Source organism: Nannospalax galili, unplaced genomic scaffold, assembly GCF_000622305.1.
Source record: "Nannospalax galili isolate Female #2095 unplaced genomic scaffold, S.galili_v1.0 scaffold105, whole genome shotgun sequence".
NCBI classification, from domain to species: domain Eukaryota; kingdom Metazoa; phylum Chordata; class Mammalia; order Rodentia; family Spalacidae; genus Nannospalax; species Nannospalax galili.
Genome location: NW_008354502.1, coordinates 997,584 through 1,014,154, shown reverse-complemented (window position 1 = coordinate 1,014,154; position 16,571 = coordinate 997,584). Strand labels below are relative to the sequence as shown.

The 16,571-nt window shown below is 37.5% G+C and overlaps 1 protein-coding gene and 1 pseudogene across 1 annotated transcript; one reads left to right on the top strand and one right to left on the bottom strand.

Moving 5' to 3' along the window:
- The first annotated feature begins 872 nt into the window (after nt 1-872).
- On the top strand, nt 873-2,495 carry LOC103748934 (annotated as a pseudogene).
- An 11,855-nt stretch (nt 2,496-14,350) lies between these two features.
- Nucleotides 14,351-15,396, bottom strand: LOC103748926 (olfactory receptor 13C3). Its single transcript, XM_008851706.2, has one exon. It carries the CDS (start codon nt 15,320-15,322, stop codon nt 14,369-14,371), a length of 954 nt encoding a protein of 317 aa, XP_008849928.1. The 5' UTR covers nt 15,323-15,396; the 3' UTR covers nt 14,351-14,368.
- Between the last annotated feature and the right edge of the window lie 1,175 nt (nt 15,397-16,571).

The following is a 16,571-nucleotide window of genomic DNA, read 5'->3' as shown; positions in this document are numbered from 1 at the left end:
GAAGGGCCAAAGGTCAGGGAGACCTTCTTTTCATAGGAAGGGGCTCACTATTAGAATCACAAAGCACTCGGTAAGGATTTTAAAACATTTACTTAATTCCCTCCAAATCTGACATTATACAATTTCATTTCCTGAACTTTTTAAACAGATACGTAGTGCAATGAAAGGATATGGTCAAATTAATTGAATCATCAGTAATTACAACCTGGAACATACATACAAAATTAGTCTTTTTATAATTGCCATCAGTTTGCACGTTAATCTGTTCAACTTCTAGTCTAACTCTCATTTTTTTTTTAATGTAATAAGAAGTGGGTAAAATTTCCTCTAGTGTATAAGGTCTTAGAGTTGGGAGTCAAATTAGACAGACAGATTCTTATCTCAGAAATAATTTAAGGAATATCAAGTAGAAAGTTTCAATTTGTAAAGAGATACAAATAAGACTATTGAATGCTCAAATGAGAGATTGCAACTTCGAATCTCAAAAAATTCTAATTAATACAACTGTTGCTGAGAACTATTGGCAACTGATCACTGCCAGGTGAGGGAGAGATGATCATCTTTAAGGGAGTGCTCTAGATAGGCTGACTAGACTACAGTGGATGAACTTGCACTAAGGGACATCTGGCCACAAAAGCTTGGCTCGATAGGCCTTAACATGTACGACAGAATGTGTGAAGTCCATCGGAGGTTTATGGGGGGGGTGGATGGTGGAGGGGTCTAAATATAATTAATATCTATTGTATGAAATGCACAAAAATTCAATGAAAATATACAGTTAAAAATCTAATTAACTCTTCCCCTGGCACGGCTCACTAGTAGGAATGGAGCTGTGGCTCACAGATAGACCTGGTAGGCAGCCATGGTGCAGCATGCAGGTGCCACGGGACAGCATCCAGGCCTATCAGGGCTGGTACATCTCTGCCCAGTATCTCGAATAAATGGCAGTAGTGGAAAGTGGAGCCCATTCAAACTTCAAGGACAGGGATTCCCGAGAGGTTCATTTTATTTCTTGGTCTTTAATTTGATGAATGTCTCATGAATGTCCCAAGGAAATGGGATCCTTGGCTTAGCTTATGTGATGGCTAATACCGTTCTCCTTGGATTGAGTTTCTTGCTGCTGTTAGTTGTTTCCTGGTTTCTTACTTAGTCCATCACCTGCTTATGTGCATTCAGACAGCTGTGACATCTTATGAAGACCTTGGACTCTGTGTTTGGATTACCTGTGAAGGTGGTGGTGACAGGCACCATAATGATTCAGAATGTTGGAGCTATGTCATCTTTTAATTATTATTTTTTAATATTTTATTAATTACTTCTATTTTATGTGTATAATTGTACTGCCTGCATGAATGTATGTGCACCTATGTCATGCAAAACCTACAGAGGTCAGAAGAGGGCGCTTCATATTCCCCGGAACAGGAGTTATAAGCTGTTGTTAGCGTCCATGTGGGTGTTGGGAACCGAACCTGGGTCCTCTGCAAGAGCAGCCAGTATTTGACCACTGAGTCCTCTTTCCAGACTCCTTACCTATTAATTATTAAGCATAGCTTCCTCTGCTACTTAGGAACATTTGCCTGGAGACAACAGTGTGTCTTGGCATCTCAATGGACAAACACTGCTCATCCTCACTCCCCTCTTGCACTTCTTCCCCAAATAGGTGTTTTTGGCTACACAAGTAGCTCATCATTTTCTGTATGTTGTTCTTTGTTCTTGTGATCATAATTTAAAAATGGTCCATTTCCTGTCCTCTGACCTTAATTACATAGAGAAATTCTTCCAGGCTTTAAATGCTACAGAGGTTTGTAAGCAGAAGCTCTTTCATTTCTCCAAAGAGAATGTTTATGCCACACCAAGCACGACCTTTGCATTTCTGCACTGTACCTCAGTATTGCCCATATTGTGAACTTCAAAGTCCCTCAAGGAAAAGAATGCAATATGCAACCACTACAGCAGTTGCTTTAAGTTTTCTTATTTACTTTATATCTGAGCTCTTTGGATACCTCACTTTTTATGACAAAGTGGAGTCAGAATTACTGCAAGGTTATAGTAAATACTTGCCACATGATGTTGTTGTCATGACTGAAGTTATGCATACTGTTTGCTGTGCCTTTGACAGTCTCGTTAATCTACTTCCCTGCCAGAAAAGCTTTGATGATGACACTTTTCTCTGATTTTCTGTTTTCATGGATTTGCCATTCTCTGACCATACTAATGCTCAACAGTACATTGTTTTACTTGCAATATATGTTCCTGACATTAGAAATGTATTTGGTGTAGTTGGTGCCAGTACATCAACATGCCTGAGCTTTGTATTCCCAGGGTTATTTTACCTTGAACTTAGCAGAGAGGATTTTTTTCTCATGGGAAAGCTTTTACTTTGCTCATCACTGGAATTTTGGGGATTTCAATTTAGCACTCACCATTTTTTATTGGATTTACAAATGAAAGAAATAATTTTCCAATTATTAAGAACAATTTACCTCCATAAGTAGGAAGGAATCATTCTGTAAGGTGCTTTCTATGAAAAAATACATTCTTATGAAAATTATTAACACAAAAGCAGTACATAATGGCAGTACACTGCCGAAAGTAGGAAAATAGCAAGTTTAAGCAAAAGAAGAAACACTCAAAATGTTCTTAAATACTCTGAGTCAGCCTTTCATTTGTTTGGGACTTCAAAAAAATTGGTAGCCTTTATTTTGTAAGAAAACAAATCTAATTAACACTTTTTTCAATTTAAGATCAGGAGTACTCCAAAATTTCTTTATTTAAATGAAAAAAGTCTCTAGAGCAACTTCAATAACAGATTCTTATGTGCCAAATACTGTGCCTGAAATTAATTCATTTAGCAAATGCACATAGCTAATAATAAGCAGAGAGAAGTTTCAAAATTTCACAACTTCTGTAGCAAATATATAGCATTAAAATATATGCAGAATATGTTTATCAACAACAGAAAATGGTCAAGGAGTATAACAATTAAGTTGAGATGGTTACCTCTACTAAGTAAAAATGTCCTTGGAAAAATGTTGTCTCTGGGACTCAACTTCTAATGACATAAGAATGTCCAAGAATATGGGATTAAAAGACAAATTTAATCAGAACACAAAACTTGCTATGAAATGAGTTTACATGCACAGTACACTACTCCTTAAGATAAATTAATACTCTCTTTAGGCACTGTCCAGATTTGGTCAGGGGTTGCCTTGTATTAGGTATATGAGCACTCTAAGCAGCCCAGTCATGAAAGAAGGATAAGACAGCAAGACGTGGACTTACCTGGGAGCAGGGAAATCTTCCAGATCTAGTCTTCTTGGAATCCAGATGTGGTGAACCTCTTGTGTTCCTTTCCAGACAAACCTAGCACCAATGTACGATTGTCTACTGACCATTTCTGTAACCTGCTTTCAGCCTGTCTCTTCCCGCCCCACTTAGCAGAACTCCACTAACTGGCAATCCACCTTAATCCAAGACAGGCTTGCTGTCTTTAATGCTCTCTTCCCAGAACTTGAAATTGGCCACCTTAAATCAAAGGATGTCAGAATATGTGGACAGCAGCTTGTCTCTGGCTTGACAAAGCCTCTACACAATGGGTGAGTTATGTCTGAATACCTGAAGATTTTCTTCTACTTTGCTCATCAGCTTCCCTGTATAAATCTGTGGATTCACAGCCAGGCAAGCACTATGCCCCAACTGTTCATTTGCAGCAAGCTCTGCCTTTGTTTTGTCTTAAAGTAGTAGTCTCCTGTCAGCAGTAACAAGCTGCTACCTTCTACAGAAGCTCACCAACTCCTGCACTGCAGGTACCCAGAGGTCATCTAACTGTCCCTGGAACATAAACCATATGTGAACCACCTAACGAAAAAGTACTTGCAACCGGGAATCAAAACCAGGACAAGGAACTTGAATGTAAGACTATTGTTGAAGACAGGCAATACTTTGGATGCAGGATTTGGAACAATTGTGCTGAATCTGACCTGGAAGCCTCCTCCCTGAAAATGAGATTTCATGGTATCAGAGGATACTGTGTAAGCCGCCAAGCGAGCAAACCCATCAGTGGTCCTTCCCAACTGAAGAGCCTAAGTCCCCAGCAACTATTGCTATTGGTGCAGTAGTTGAAGTTTCATCTTGGTGGTAATCAACAGCTTCTAACTAGAATTAAGGGAGAATGGGAGGGAATTTATGGGTGGTACTGTAAACATAGCTAAATGCACAAGGCTGGAGAAGCCACAGATCCTAGAGAAAAACCTACTTCTGCCATATCCCTAGACCAATGTAATTTCATACTGTATTCTATATATGCATCCTCATATTTATGGACAAGTGTACCTCTCACCATTCATCAAAGAAGTTTCTTTTTGCAATAGATGGAGACTATTACAGAGTTCTAGAACTGGTCAAACACAGAGAATGAGTCTGTGAACACTTAACTCTAAATAACACATCTTTAATGCAACCTCTACACATAACATGAATATATCTCTCATCTCTCACCAGAGAAGTTTCTTTATGGTAATTAGCACAGAAGCCCACAACTGGCCAACATGTAGAGAACAAGAGGTTTCAGACTGCTGACCCCAGAATAGGATGCCTATTTCAAAGTTCTGCCTCCCAAGGCTCAGAAATTTTTGTGGAAGAGGTGGGTGGAAAGATTGTAAGACCCAGAGGTGGTGGATGACCACAAGAAAACAGAGTTTTCCAGACAGGTGGTTAGTTACTCACATGAACTTGTAGCAATGGGGACAACATGCACAAGTCCCATGCAAGTTCAAACCAGACAGAATCCCAGCATAGACATGGGGATGTGGGTAAGAAATCCCAAACCAGCCTAAGGATCTTTTGGCAACTGATGGCTTCTGAAAGGGAAGAGACAGTGTTTTACTGGGAAGGGACTCTTGGTATGCTAATCGGGCCACAGGAGATAGACCCACACTGAAGGACATTTGGGGACAGGAATCAGACTCTCTAGGATATGTATATATGTAATGGAGTACATTAACGGGTGGGGGTAGTAAGGAGAACTGTGCATAGGGGTGGGGGTCTAAATACCATCAAACTGTATTGTATGAAAATCACAATTAAATAAAAAATTTAAAAATAAAAAAATTCTAAGCTCAAGGTTCTTTTATCATCTAATCTATAACTTCAGTTTTTCATTTGTAATGGTGATGAAAACATCACTTTGATTTTCTCACAGATTCATTTCTGAAGCAAATCTCACATATCTTGTTACTTTAAGTTTCTCACAAACTCAGATAACATGGAAATTGCTTCATAATTTGATATCACAGTACAGATGATAACGGTGGCATTAGTTTATGGAGATATTGATATTAACAGAGTGCTATGCTACCTAATACAAATGTTACAAATTCATATTTAATAATAGTTTTACTTCTAAATGAAAAGGTACATTTTTGTTATTCAGAACTCACCTTTACAGTGATATTACTTCCAGAGGAATTGGGTACATATTTAATAGTACTTATGTCTGTTATCTAAATAAAGCAAAATTTCAATGAATGTTGCTTGATTAGAAGAGTAAATATTTGTTATGCAAGAGTTGCTATAATTGTTTCCCAATTCCCACAGCAATTTAAAGTTGGATTGAGGAATCAGGGATGGAAAAATTTCTGATGCCAAAGGGACAGTGTCCCACAGACCCAATTATGAGAGCTACTGGAATTAGATTTTGACTGAACTTTAAACTCAATAAGAAAGTAACACTCTCCTGCCCCTTTAACTTTTAGAAACAGGAGCAGATTCTCAACCAACAAACTCTGAGATAAAAGAGCTTTTTAGTTTAAAATATATTCATGGCCGTTTTAGAAATCAGTCTGGAGGTTTCTCAGAAACCTAGAACTTCTATATGACCTAGCTACACCACTCCTAGGCATATATCCAAAGGACTTTATATCCTACTACAGAAATACATGCACATTCATGCTTATTGCTGCTCTATTCGTGATAGCTAGGAAATGAAATCAACCTAGATGTCCATCAGCAGACTAACTGATAAGGAAAATGTGGTGTGTAATGGAATATTACTCCTCTCTAAAGAAAAATGAAATCATGAAAATTTCAGGTAACTGGATGGAACTAGAAAAGAATGCTACTAAGTTAAGTAACCCAGGTCTGCCCACTCCCAAAATTAATGATGCATGTTCTCTCTTATATGAATACCCTAGCTTCAAATCTGTTGTTTTGTGTATTTAACTTTGAGTACTTGTAGAAGTTGGGCATCTAGACAAGGGCCATTGGGAGAAGATGCATTAAAGAGGGGGCAATGGTAAAATATAGGCAAAATGAAAGGAGATAGAGAAAAATATTAAAGTCTGAAAGGTCCAAGCGGATAGTGGAGTGATGGGATGAGAAAAGAGGAGGCAGAGGAAGAGTTAACCAAAATGAAATGTGCTTGATGAAACTACATTGAAACCTACAATCTTGCAACTCAAGTAAGAACTAATAAATAAAAATAAATAATAAAATAATAAATAACCCTAATGTGATATGAAAGAATGGGGTGGGGAGAATACTGTGAGCTAATGGTATAAATGGGACGAGGGCAGGGATGGAGAGAGGGAGGACAGGGAGTAAGTTAACTGAAACTAAGGATGTATGAGATGCCTTATGAAAGCTTACTAGTTTGCAAACTAATTAAATATAACTTAGAAAAAAAGAGTTTGAACAGAGGTACTCCATATGGGTGAGCAATGCTGTTCCTAGAAGACATGGGTTATTAAGTGAAAATCTCAGTGCCAGGCACAGGTTACCGCCTTATAAGTTATTGACCAGGGAGGCCCCAAAGACACCCAAAATAATGCAGATATTGCCACTGAGTTTAGCTGCCCTCCATAACTAGATGGTAAGATCTTATTGCTGGAGGCAATATACCCTTTGGTTTCAGGACAGGAAAATCAATCTAAATCAACCAGGAAACTCTCTCCCTGTTGGCTAGCTTTCACAGTGCCTGGAGGTGCAGATTTCTGGGTGAGAACATCAAGGGTCTCACTCAGCACTAAACCCCACATGCTACGATACTGACCTACCAGGAAAGATAAGCCCAGTGGTACAGTACTGAAATGAAGGCTTAGAGGGCCAACCAACCACTCTCTGGATTAGATTTTAGGCCTGTTCCATAGGAAGGAACTCATGTCTGGTAATGTAAACATGGTCAAAACCCATGATTAAGGAAGCCGTAGGCTCAAGGAGAGAACATATTGATATTGTTTTGCAAAATGCTTACATAGTCAAACTGCCTTTTAATATTTATGTTTATTTCCATAGATTGTGCTGCTTTCAACCTTGGCCAGAGAAGCTTCTTATTGCTTCTCTGGTTAAAGCAGAGACTTACAGTTGATAAAAAGACTGAGAATAAGCAGCTGTGGTCAGCCATAGATGGGACATCTCTATCAACCCTCCCCAATACAAAGAACAAGGAACATCACAGCGGCGGGGGGGGCGGGGGAAAGAAGGTAAGAGTTTGAGGATGGGGGAGGAGTGCTGTAAAATACTACTCTTTATATATGACATGGCTGTTGCACACATGGATTCTTAGAAGTTGTGTTACCTACACAAGGCCTGCACAAGATCAAGCCTGTTAAAAATTCCAGCATGGAAGAGAGATGGGCTCCTGAGGCCCCGCCCTTACCTAATGAGCTGTTGGCAGTTGATGGCTGACAGTGGAGGGAGAATCAATTTTTTCCGGGGTGTTGCCAGTGCCCATGCCCCAGTAGATGACTCCACACTGTGTGCATATGGGCAGAACTAATTGGACTCAGTGGTGATTTATTTAAAAAATGAAGACATGAAGTTAAGAGAGAGATTTGTTGGAAGGTTATGGGAGGAGTTGGAGAGAGGGAATGTGGAGGGGGATATGATGAAGATACATTGTACACTTGTATGAAAATTACATAGGATATATTAAATAAAATACAAATATATTCATGAAAACAAAGTGAGGGTGCTATCTGGGAAGTGGGTGTGTAGTTGAATGAGATGGTTTGGGATGTTCTGTGTGATATACACACACAAAAAAAATCAACAAATTTTTAAAGGATATATTATGTTTGAGGAGGAGGCGGCATGGAGGTTTGTGTCATGCTGATTGGTAGAGGTGGTGGACAATACCATTGAAGTCTGCCCGATGACTTTGTAGACATACACAGGCGCCAAGGATCCAAGTGCAGCCGATTATGACTGGTAATAGTCAGATACATACGGATTGGAGATGCAAGGGCCAACATCTTAGTGTTGGTAGCAAAAACAATGAGTCTTTCTGCAAGGAACAAAATATTCTAAAATGAAATGGAGATCTTTTTTAAAAGTTAAAAACTCATTCAATTTTCTGTCTTACAGGGCTTATACTGAGTTCAATATTGTATAAATGTATTAACTCAACTGTGAACCTAGAAACTTCCACCCACCTGTGAAAGAGATGCACTCTTGCTCTGGAGTATGTTACTGAATATGTTAAATCTGTAGTGAAATGCTTCTTCTAATCAAGTAGTTGTTAAAAATGTACATGTGAAAAACATTATGATTGAAATCTACCTGATGATTTTTTATCCACGCTCAGATGCCAAGGAGCTCAGAAAGTAACCAACTGTGACTAATAATAATCTGATATATAGAGATTAGAAACAAACATCTTAATGTCAATTGTATTAAAAATGAAGTTTTCCGTATGAAACTCTGTATTTTAATAATGAAATGGAGATCTTTTTTAAAGGTTAACACCTCATTTAATTTTATGTCTTATAGGGTTTATACTGAGTACAATATTGTATAACTGTAACAATTCAACTGTAAACCTGCAACTGTACAGCCAGTTTTATGAGATGTATCCTAGCTCAGAAAATTGTTATTGAATATGTCAATGCTGATGTAGTGAAATGCTTCTTCTAATAGGTGGTTATTGAATAAATAATTTTTAAAAAATGAAGACATTAAATTAAGAGAGATTTGTTGGAGGATTATGGGAGGAGCTAGGGAGAAAGAATGTGGGGGGACATGATGAAGATACATTGTACACTTGTATGAAAATTACATAGGATATATTAAATAAAATATAAATATATTCATGAAAGCAAAGTTAACTCAGATAATAAATACTAAAATGAAATGCTATTATAATTAAAACAATTATCTAGATATTATGAATGAAATAAAACACATATCCATTGTGAATTGCATTGTCATTGCGCTCTTTAGCTTGTTTTCTAGACATCATTTTTTTCATTATTTTTGATAAATTCATTTCATAAAGGAAGTCATCACCAATTATTTTGGAATAAAAAGAAATACCAGTGAACAATACAATAAATAAACCCTCGAGACAAAAGAAAATCTATCTGTTAAGGACACAAAAGAAAAATAAAGTCTAGAATAAATATTTGAGTTATAAATTCAGATAGCTACTATATTATTGAGTTAAGGTGTTTTAGGAAAGTCTGTTATGGTGTAGATGTTAATTCTTAGATTATGACTGTATTTTTCAATAGATGTCACAATTACTGTGAAATACTTGGATTCTACATGCAAAAATTTATTTAATATAGCAAAAGTAGCATCTACACATGTAAATATGCCATGTGTTCATTAAAGATGAAAACATGTCAAACTTGTTTCCACATTGAAAGATAACATCAGTGCAGGGCCAATAAAACTAACATTTAGCAAGACTTTCCTTTCTATAGATATTGTGGAGGTTTAAGTAATGAAATAATATTCCCTAGTAATTAACATTTGATTCAGGAAGAACTAATAGCAACATCCTTCAATCATCAGAGGAACAAGAAAATAACAATAATGATATCACACAAATTTTCAACAACTTTTCAGAGGAAAGTTAATAGAGTACAAATCCAGTTTACAAATGGAGACTGTCTGACTGTGTACTCACATAAGGTGTAACTCATATACCTCCAGTTCCAATGCCCTTTTTCTGTCCTCCATGGACATTGCATGATATAGGTTCACTTTCATGTATGCAAGCATAACACTCATACATATAAAAATATTTTTTAAAAAAAGATCTAGAAAAATTATTCTGTTTGTCAATAGAATAAAAATTGGAAGCTAAAAATAATTACCAGGTGCCAAGTGAAAGGGTCCAGAAAATGCCACTACTGTCGTGTGGGCCACCTTGGCTAGCTGCCCTTATTTGCAGGTGGATAACAGTGACCTTTGATTGAGAGACACACTTGTTTAGGACTTGGATTTGCATATCTGGCAAATGAAGTTAATTATTCCCACCACTACTGGGACCTGTAGCAAGAATCCTGTTTAATTGGATATTAATCTCTAAGGCACTTTATGTCAAATGCAGCAATGCTCTGCAAAGCATCACGAACAGACTTATTATATACATTTGTAGCCACAAAAGGTTGGACTAATGAAAACTATAATGGGCAACGGAAAATCCTTCATGCAGAACTGGAGGGGATGAGAAACCAACGCTACTTCGGCAACTGAATGAAGTGTGTTAAAACTGAAGGGGAAAAGCACTGGATATATTGTTGAAACACTGTTAGGGGCACCATGGAGAGCACGGCTGAATGCACAGACAATCGTGGACACTCTGCCACTGTTCTTTTATTTTATGTCTGTCCCTAAGTTAGTGGAGCAGTCATGGCATTCATGAGCTGCAGAAGAAAGATCACTTACTGAACATGACATAACAACCTACGTAAATCTTCTCAAATCCCTAAAAAAGTATGAATCATCCCTTTACTCACCTTTTTAAAAGTAAGACCAGGGTCTGGAGAGATGACTCAGCAGTTAAGAACACTGGTTGCTCTTGCAGAAGACCATGGTTCAATCCCCAGCACCCATATGGCAGTTAACACCTATCTATATCTCCAGTTCCAGGGGAATCCTACACTCTTCTGACCTCTGCAGGCATTGTATGACATAAGTGCACTTGCATAAATACAGGCAATGTACACACACACACACACACACACACACACACACACACACGCACACATGCGCACACACACACACACACAAATATATAAATAAATAAAATGAAATATTTAAAAAGAAATTTAATGGTTTCTGTCTCTTTCCAACTTGTAGATAACACAGGCCTATGTGCTTGTATGTATCCAAATCTACTTCATATAACTGAGTATAAAGGGGGAAATATTACCCTACTTATGTTGTTACAAACATTATGGATCTCTGGCTGAGCCTATCAGGCCAACCCCAAGGAGGTTAATCAAGATGAAAAGAAAGAAAGAAAGAAAGAAAGAAAGAAAGAAAGAAAGAAAAGAAAGTGATTGCTGATTCTAAACGAGAGCCTTTGGGCAGTTTAGGTTTGCTCAGACAAAAGTGTTACTTTGGGGTTACTCCTACATGTATAGTAGCATCCTGGTAAATCAGCATTTGAGGTCCAAAGCCTATACTCAGTTCTACTGAATGCTTGAGCAGTTAATTTCCATAAGGTAATTGTACAAGCCAACACTGTTGGAAAGGTCCTAAAAACCAGTTATGCAAAATTGGTCTGGGAGCAGTTTGAACTGAGATTCAGAATTCTGCTTTCCATCCTGAAATTTCTTCCTCCTGTACTATCATGGTCTATATCTTTATTAAAGCTTCATTTAAATACACACTCCAGCATCTCATATGTTCTGTAAAATGTTCAATGCAAGCAAGCATGAAATGTTTAATTAAAAATCAGACCTGCCTTGAAATTTAGAAAATCAGTCAACAATGCAGGCTCTAGCTTGCATTATCTCACAGCACCAATACGTTAGAATGAGCAATGATGTCATTTGTGTGGCTCAGGTGCCCTTGTCCTGGATGACAGTCTTCACTGGCATTAACCTATGGCTGAACTAGGAGCAGTATCATTTATGTCTCTACCATATGTTCCAGTCCTCAGGAACTATGACTCTCAGCACTTGGGTTTGTGCCCGTATTGTATAATTATACAAATTTATATCTCCTGGATATATTATATTTGTACATTATATTATATAATATCATGTATTATATATCAGGATGTCAATTCAACATTTTTCAGATTGATTGATATTTTGATTTTATAATGATCAATACCAAGAGCATTGCTTTGCATAAGTGCAAAATGGCAAAAGTATTTTTAGACCTCTTTAAAATATATTGGAAATTCTGTTTTAAATACAAGTCAAAACTCAGTTAATAATCTTTTAAATGACTCTTGAGATAGAAACTCAAACTATGATTTTAAAATTAAATATTCTAACATAATATAATCCAAGACCTACTAATCTAACACTTACATGCTAAGCAATGACAGTAGGAAAACATTTAAAAGTCTTGTTCTCTATAATTAAACCATTAAGTCTCTATAAGGCAGAAAACTTTGTCCAGTAAAACATTGCAGTTCGTAATATACGAAATTCTCATTTATTGGCATTGTGTAGTAGGATGGCATGCTCAGTACAAAGTGCTCATGTTGTGAGTTTGGAACAAAGGATGTGGTGAAATCACATAATGAAGCATTCACAAGTGCTGTCAGAAACACCTCAGATTCATTGCACTTTTAATTTTGAATTAACTTTCAGTCACCGGGCTTTTAAAAATCTTTGCAACTCTCTCATTCAATGTCCCTCAAATATGGAGTTGTAAGACACAGTTAAAGAGGAAGATAGGATGTGTTCTACTTGATAAAAGACCGCATGTAGGTTGGTGCCATTCTTGGTATTGTGAGGAAAAGATAAGGTGAGGTGGTTGGAGTTGACTAAAACAATATAAATAATATTTTCACATGCCTCAAAACTTGTAAATGTAGTCAAAAATTAAAGATAAGGAGCTGGCTAGATGCCTCAGCACGTAAGAGCACTGGTTGCTCTTGCAGAGGACCCAGGTTTAGTTCCCAGCACAGACAAGGTGGCTAATACATTCTGTCACTCTAGTTCCAGGGGGACCCAGTGCCCTCTTGTGATTTCTGAGGGCATTGCATGACACAGGTACAATTATATACCTGTAGGAAAAACATTTATACACAAAAATAAAAATTAATAAGTCAAAAAGAAAATTTTAGGCTAAAGATGGGCCAGCAAGATGGCTCAGTAGGAAAAGGTGCTTGCTGCCAAGTCTGATGACCTAAGTTTGATTCCCACGACACACATGATGAAAAGAGAGATCTCGGAAGCTGTCCTTTGACCTCCAAACAAGCCGTGCTATATGCCCCCACTCCTACTTCCCCTGTAAGTAAGCAAATAAATGTAATTAAATTTTTTATTTAAGAAAAAAGTAAAAAAAATGAAAGATTAATAAAAATGAAATAGGAATCAAAGTTGAGTGTAAGGCCTGTGGTGGACATGGATCAACATCATTGGGGCCCACCCAGAGGCAGCTGTGGATTTTCCATAGTAACAAAATTCCATTTCTGGTGGAATAAGAACAGAATGATTTAGGAACCATATAATTTAGATAAAAATGGGCCAACCTGAAGATGATGGATTAGCAAAAAGTGAAGTATTTGAGTGGAAAATGCGGAGTGATGTTGTAGCACTAAAACCAATGGGAAAAGGGAAATTGGGCAGGAAAATAATGTCAAAGCCCAGCTGTCATAATGAACTAAGAGACTATGGGAAACCTGAATGGTGCAGCCCAAGTTTACACTGTGCACAGACCGCTCTTCTAGACAAGTCCTCTACAAGAAAAGACAAAATTATACTGAATTACTTTGAAATGTCAACTCATTTGAAAATAACAGGAATTGATTTTGTTTTCCCAATCACTCACATTTTTATCATTTTTCCTCTGTCTCTAGTAATTATTGGCTTATAATAAAGAGATTTTAAATAGTAGTCACTGAGAATCCTCACTGTGGCATCTTAACCTCACATTTGAAACTTTAGTATACTACAATGCTGGCACTGGCAGTCGTATTTTCCAACTTATTGAGACTTTAAATGACTCTAGGAACTTGATTTTGTTTTTTGATAGTAAGATAACTACGGTTTTGAAAGAATTAATAATCCATTCCAAAATCATTTAAACAGTTGTGGGAATGGGAGTGTTTGTACATGCGCCTCTCTGCTTCCCAACCTTTCGTAATGACCCTTTCACAGTGTTTCCACACAGTCCGCCAGAAGCACTCACTTCAGATACACCTGTTGATAGGTGTAAAATGGAATTCATTGTATTTGGAACATTTGGATCAAGACATGTTGGAAACACATTTTGAAGCAAACTATAGTCCTCAGTAACAATCATGGCTGAGCACAGATAGTTAAGAGCATGGATGGTTAAGCAAGGAATGAAAGTGTTTCTTCCTAGTCAAGGTTTTTCCAAAAGAAGGTGTCACAGATTTTCTTGGAGTCACTTCTTGTACATGTCACACAGAAACTTGTGTTTACTGGCATTCTTATTGAATATATTTTTGTTTTAGTATGTATTTTACAGCAGCTTTTACATCCTTATTTCTCAAGCTATAGATGATGGGATTGAGCATGGGGGTGACCACTCCATAAAACAAAGAAATAATCTTATCTGAAGTTTGGAACTTGTCTTTCCCAGTCAAATCTCGGGACTTGGGTTTTGCATACATAGAGAAGATGGTACCATAAAATATGATCACCACAGTCAGGTGAGCTGAGCAGGTGGAAAAAGCCTTACGTCTCCCTGTGGCCGAGTTCATTCTCAAGATGGTGTAGAGGATGAACATATAGGAGAAAAAGATGACCAGCAGTGGGAGAACCAGGAAGGCCATGTTTGAAATTATCATGGTAATGATATTGAGAGATATATCAGCACAAGCTAGCTTGAGGACAGCTAAGACCTCACATGCAAAATTATTGATAATATTATTCCCACAAAAAGGCAATTGCATGGCAAGAGATGTTTGCACAACTGAATTGATTCCACCAGAGAACCACGATGCAGAAGCCATCAGTACATACATCCCTTTGCTCATGATGATGGAGTATCTCAGAGGGTTGCAGATGGCCACATAGCGATCAAAAGCCATCACACCAAGAAGTAAACATTCTGTCGATCCCATTGCAAAGCCAAAGAACATCTGCACTGCACATCCAGAGAAGGAAATGTTTCTTTTCTTTGAGATTAGGCTCACCAGTGCTGAGGGAACAGAGGACGTTGTATAGCAGATATCCAGGAAAGAGAGGTTGCCCAGGAAGAAGTACATGGGTGTGTGAAGACGGGAATCAAAGATGCTTACTATGATCAGAACACCATTGCCAGTTAGAATCACTAGGTACATAACCAGAACAAGAACAGAGTAAATGATCTCAGTCTTTGGGTATCCAGAAAGACCCAGAAGAAGGAATTCGGACACAAATGTCTGGTTAATTTCATCCATGTCATTCACTTTCAGCTGTGAGTGGAAGGTCTACCACGAAATATATCACTGCCAAGACACAAATGGTACAAAGAATAATCTTTTTAATATATTAGAAAAGAGTTCACTTTTGAATCTCTGGTGTTGGGAGCATCAGTAATATGTGTTGCCAGAATACAGTGCCACCCATGGCCAACACGTGAGTATGTATGTATAGCAGACACACATTCAGAAGTAATTATTTCTGTTGTTTAGTGTTCCTGAGTTGACATTTCCAGTATCCCAAGCTAATCCTTTACCCTTGACTAACTACCTCCTACATACCCAAATTCTTCATTTCGTTTTCCCTAACAAGTAAGAAATAAAGAAGGAAAATAAAAGAAAACCAAAGACACTACTCAAAAAAGACTGAAATTTTGATCCAATGATTAATAATGGTCAAAATTTTACCACAACGTTAATGTATTTAATATATCTCTTTCTGTGGCTGACACTGCATAGACTATGAGTCCTTTTTATTGTATATGTATCAACATTTAATCACAAGAAATTAAATGGCATGAGCTAAAATTTAACACCAGATTAAAGGCATAATAAGATGTCATCTTCACATTTAAGCCCATTGTTAGTATCTTGTGTTATTGTTCCTATGACACAACTATTGCACAAACCAGCTCCATCTAAGTAGGATGGAGAATCTGACACACCCCTTCATATTTCAGAGACTTCATCTTGATAATTACTTATTTAAGTCAACCTAAAAACTGTAAGAATGCCCAGGCGTGGTGGTGCACACCTTTAATCCCAGCACTTGGGAGGCAGAGGCAGGCAGATCTCTGTGAGTTCGAGGCCAGCCTGGTCTACATAATGAGTTCCAGGCCAGCTGGAGCTACATGGAGACCCTGTCTCAAAAAAAATCCCAAAATAGTAAGAATGTTTAATAATTTTATATAAGTATGTATCTGGTGTACATATATCACTGTATGATTTACCCCCATTTTCCACATATAAAAGATAACCAAGGAATAGATAATGAAATGGCATTTGAAGCTGAGATCTTTGAGAAGTTCAGTTACAGACTCTAATTTTCACGCTCATGTAAAGCAGCTGGTGACACTGAAACCTTGAGATTCTACTTTAGTATGTAGGACAGTTCTTCAGATTCTGAAGCACATGGGCGATTCCCAGAAACACTTGAGTAGCAAAACTTCTATGTACACAGAGTTGACAGACTAGATGTTTATGGTTTGTTTCTGATTGAAATCAATTT

Bases quoted from the DNA above. Each gene is read 5' to 3' on its own strand.
- LOC103748926 (XM_008851706.2), bottom strand. From the start codon at position 15,322: ATGGATGAAATTAACCAGACATTTGTGTCCGAATTCCTTCTTCTGGGT.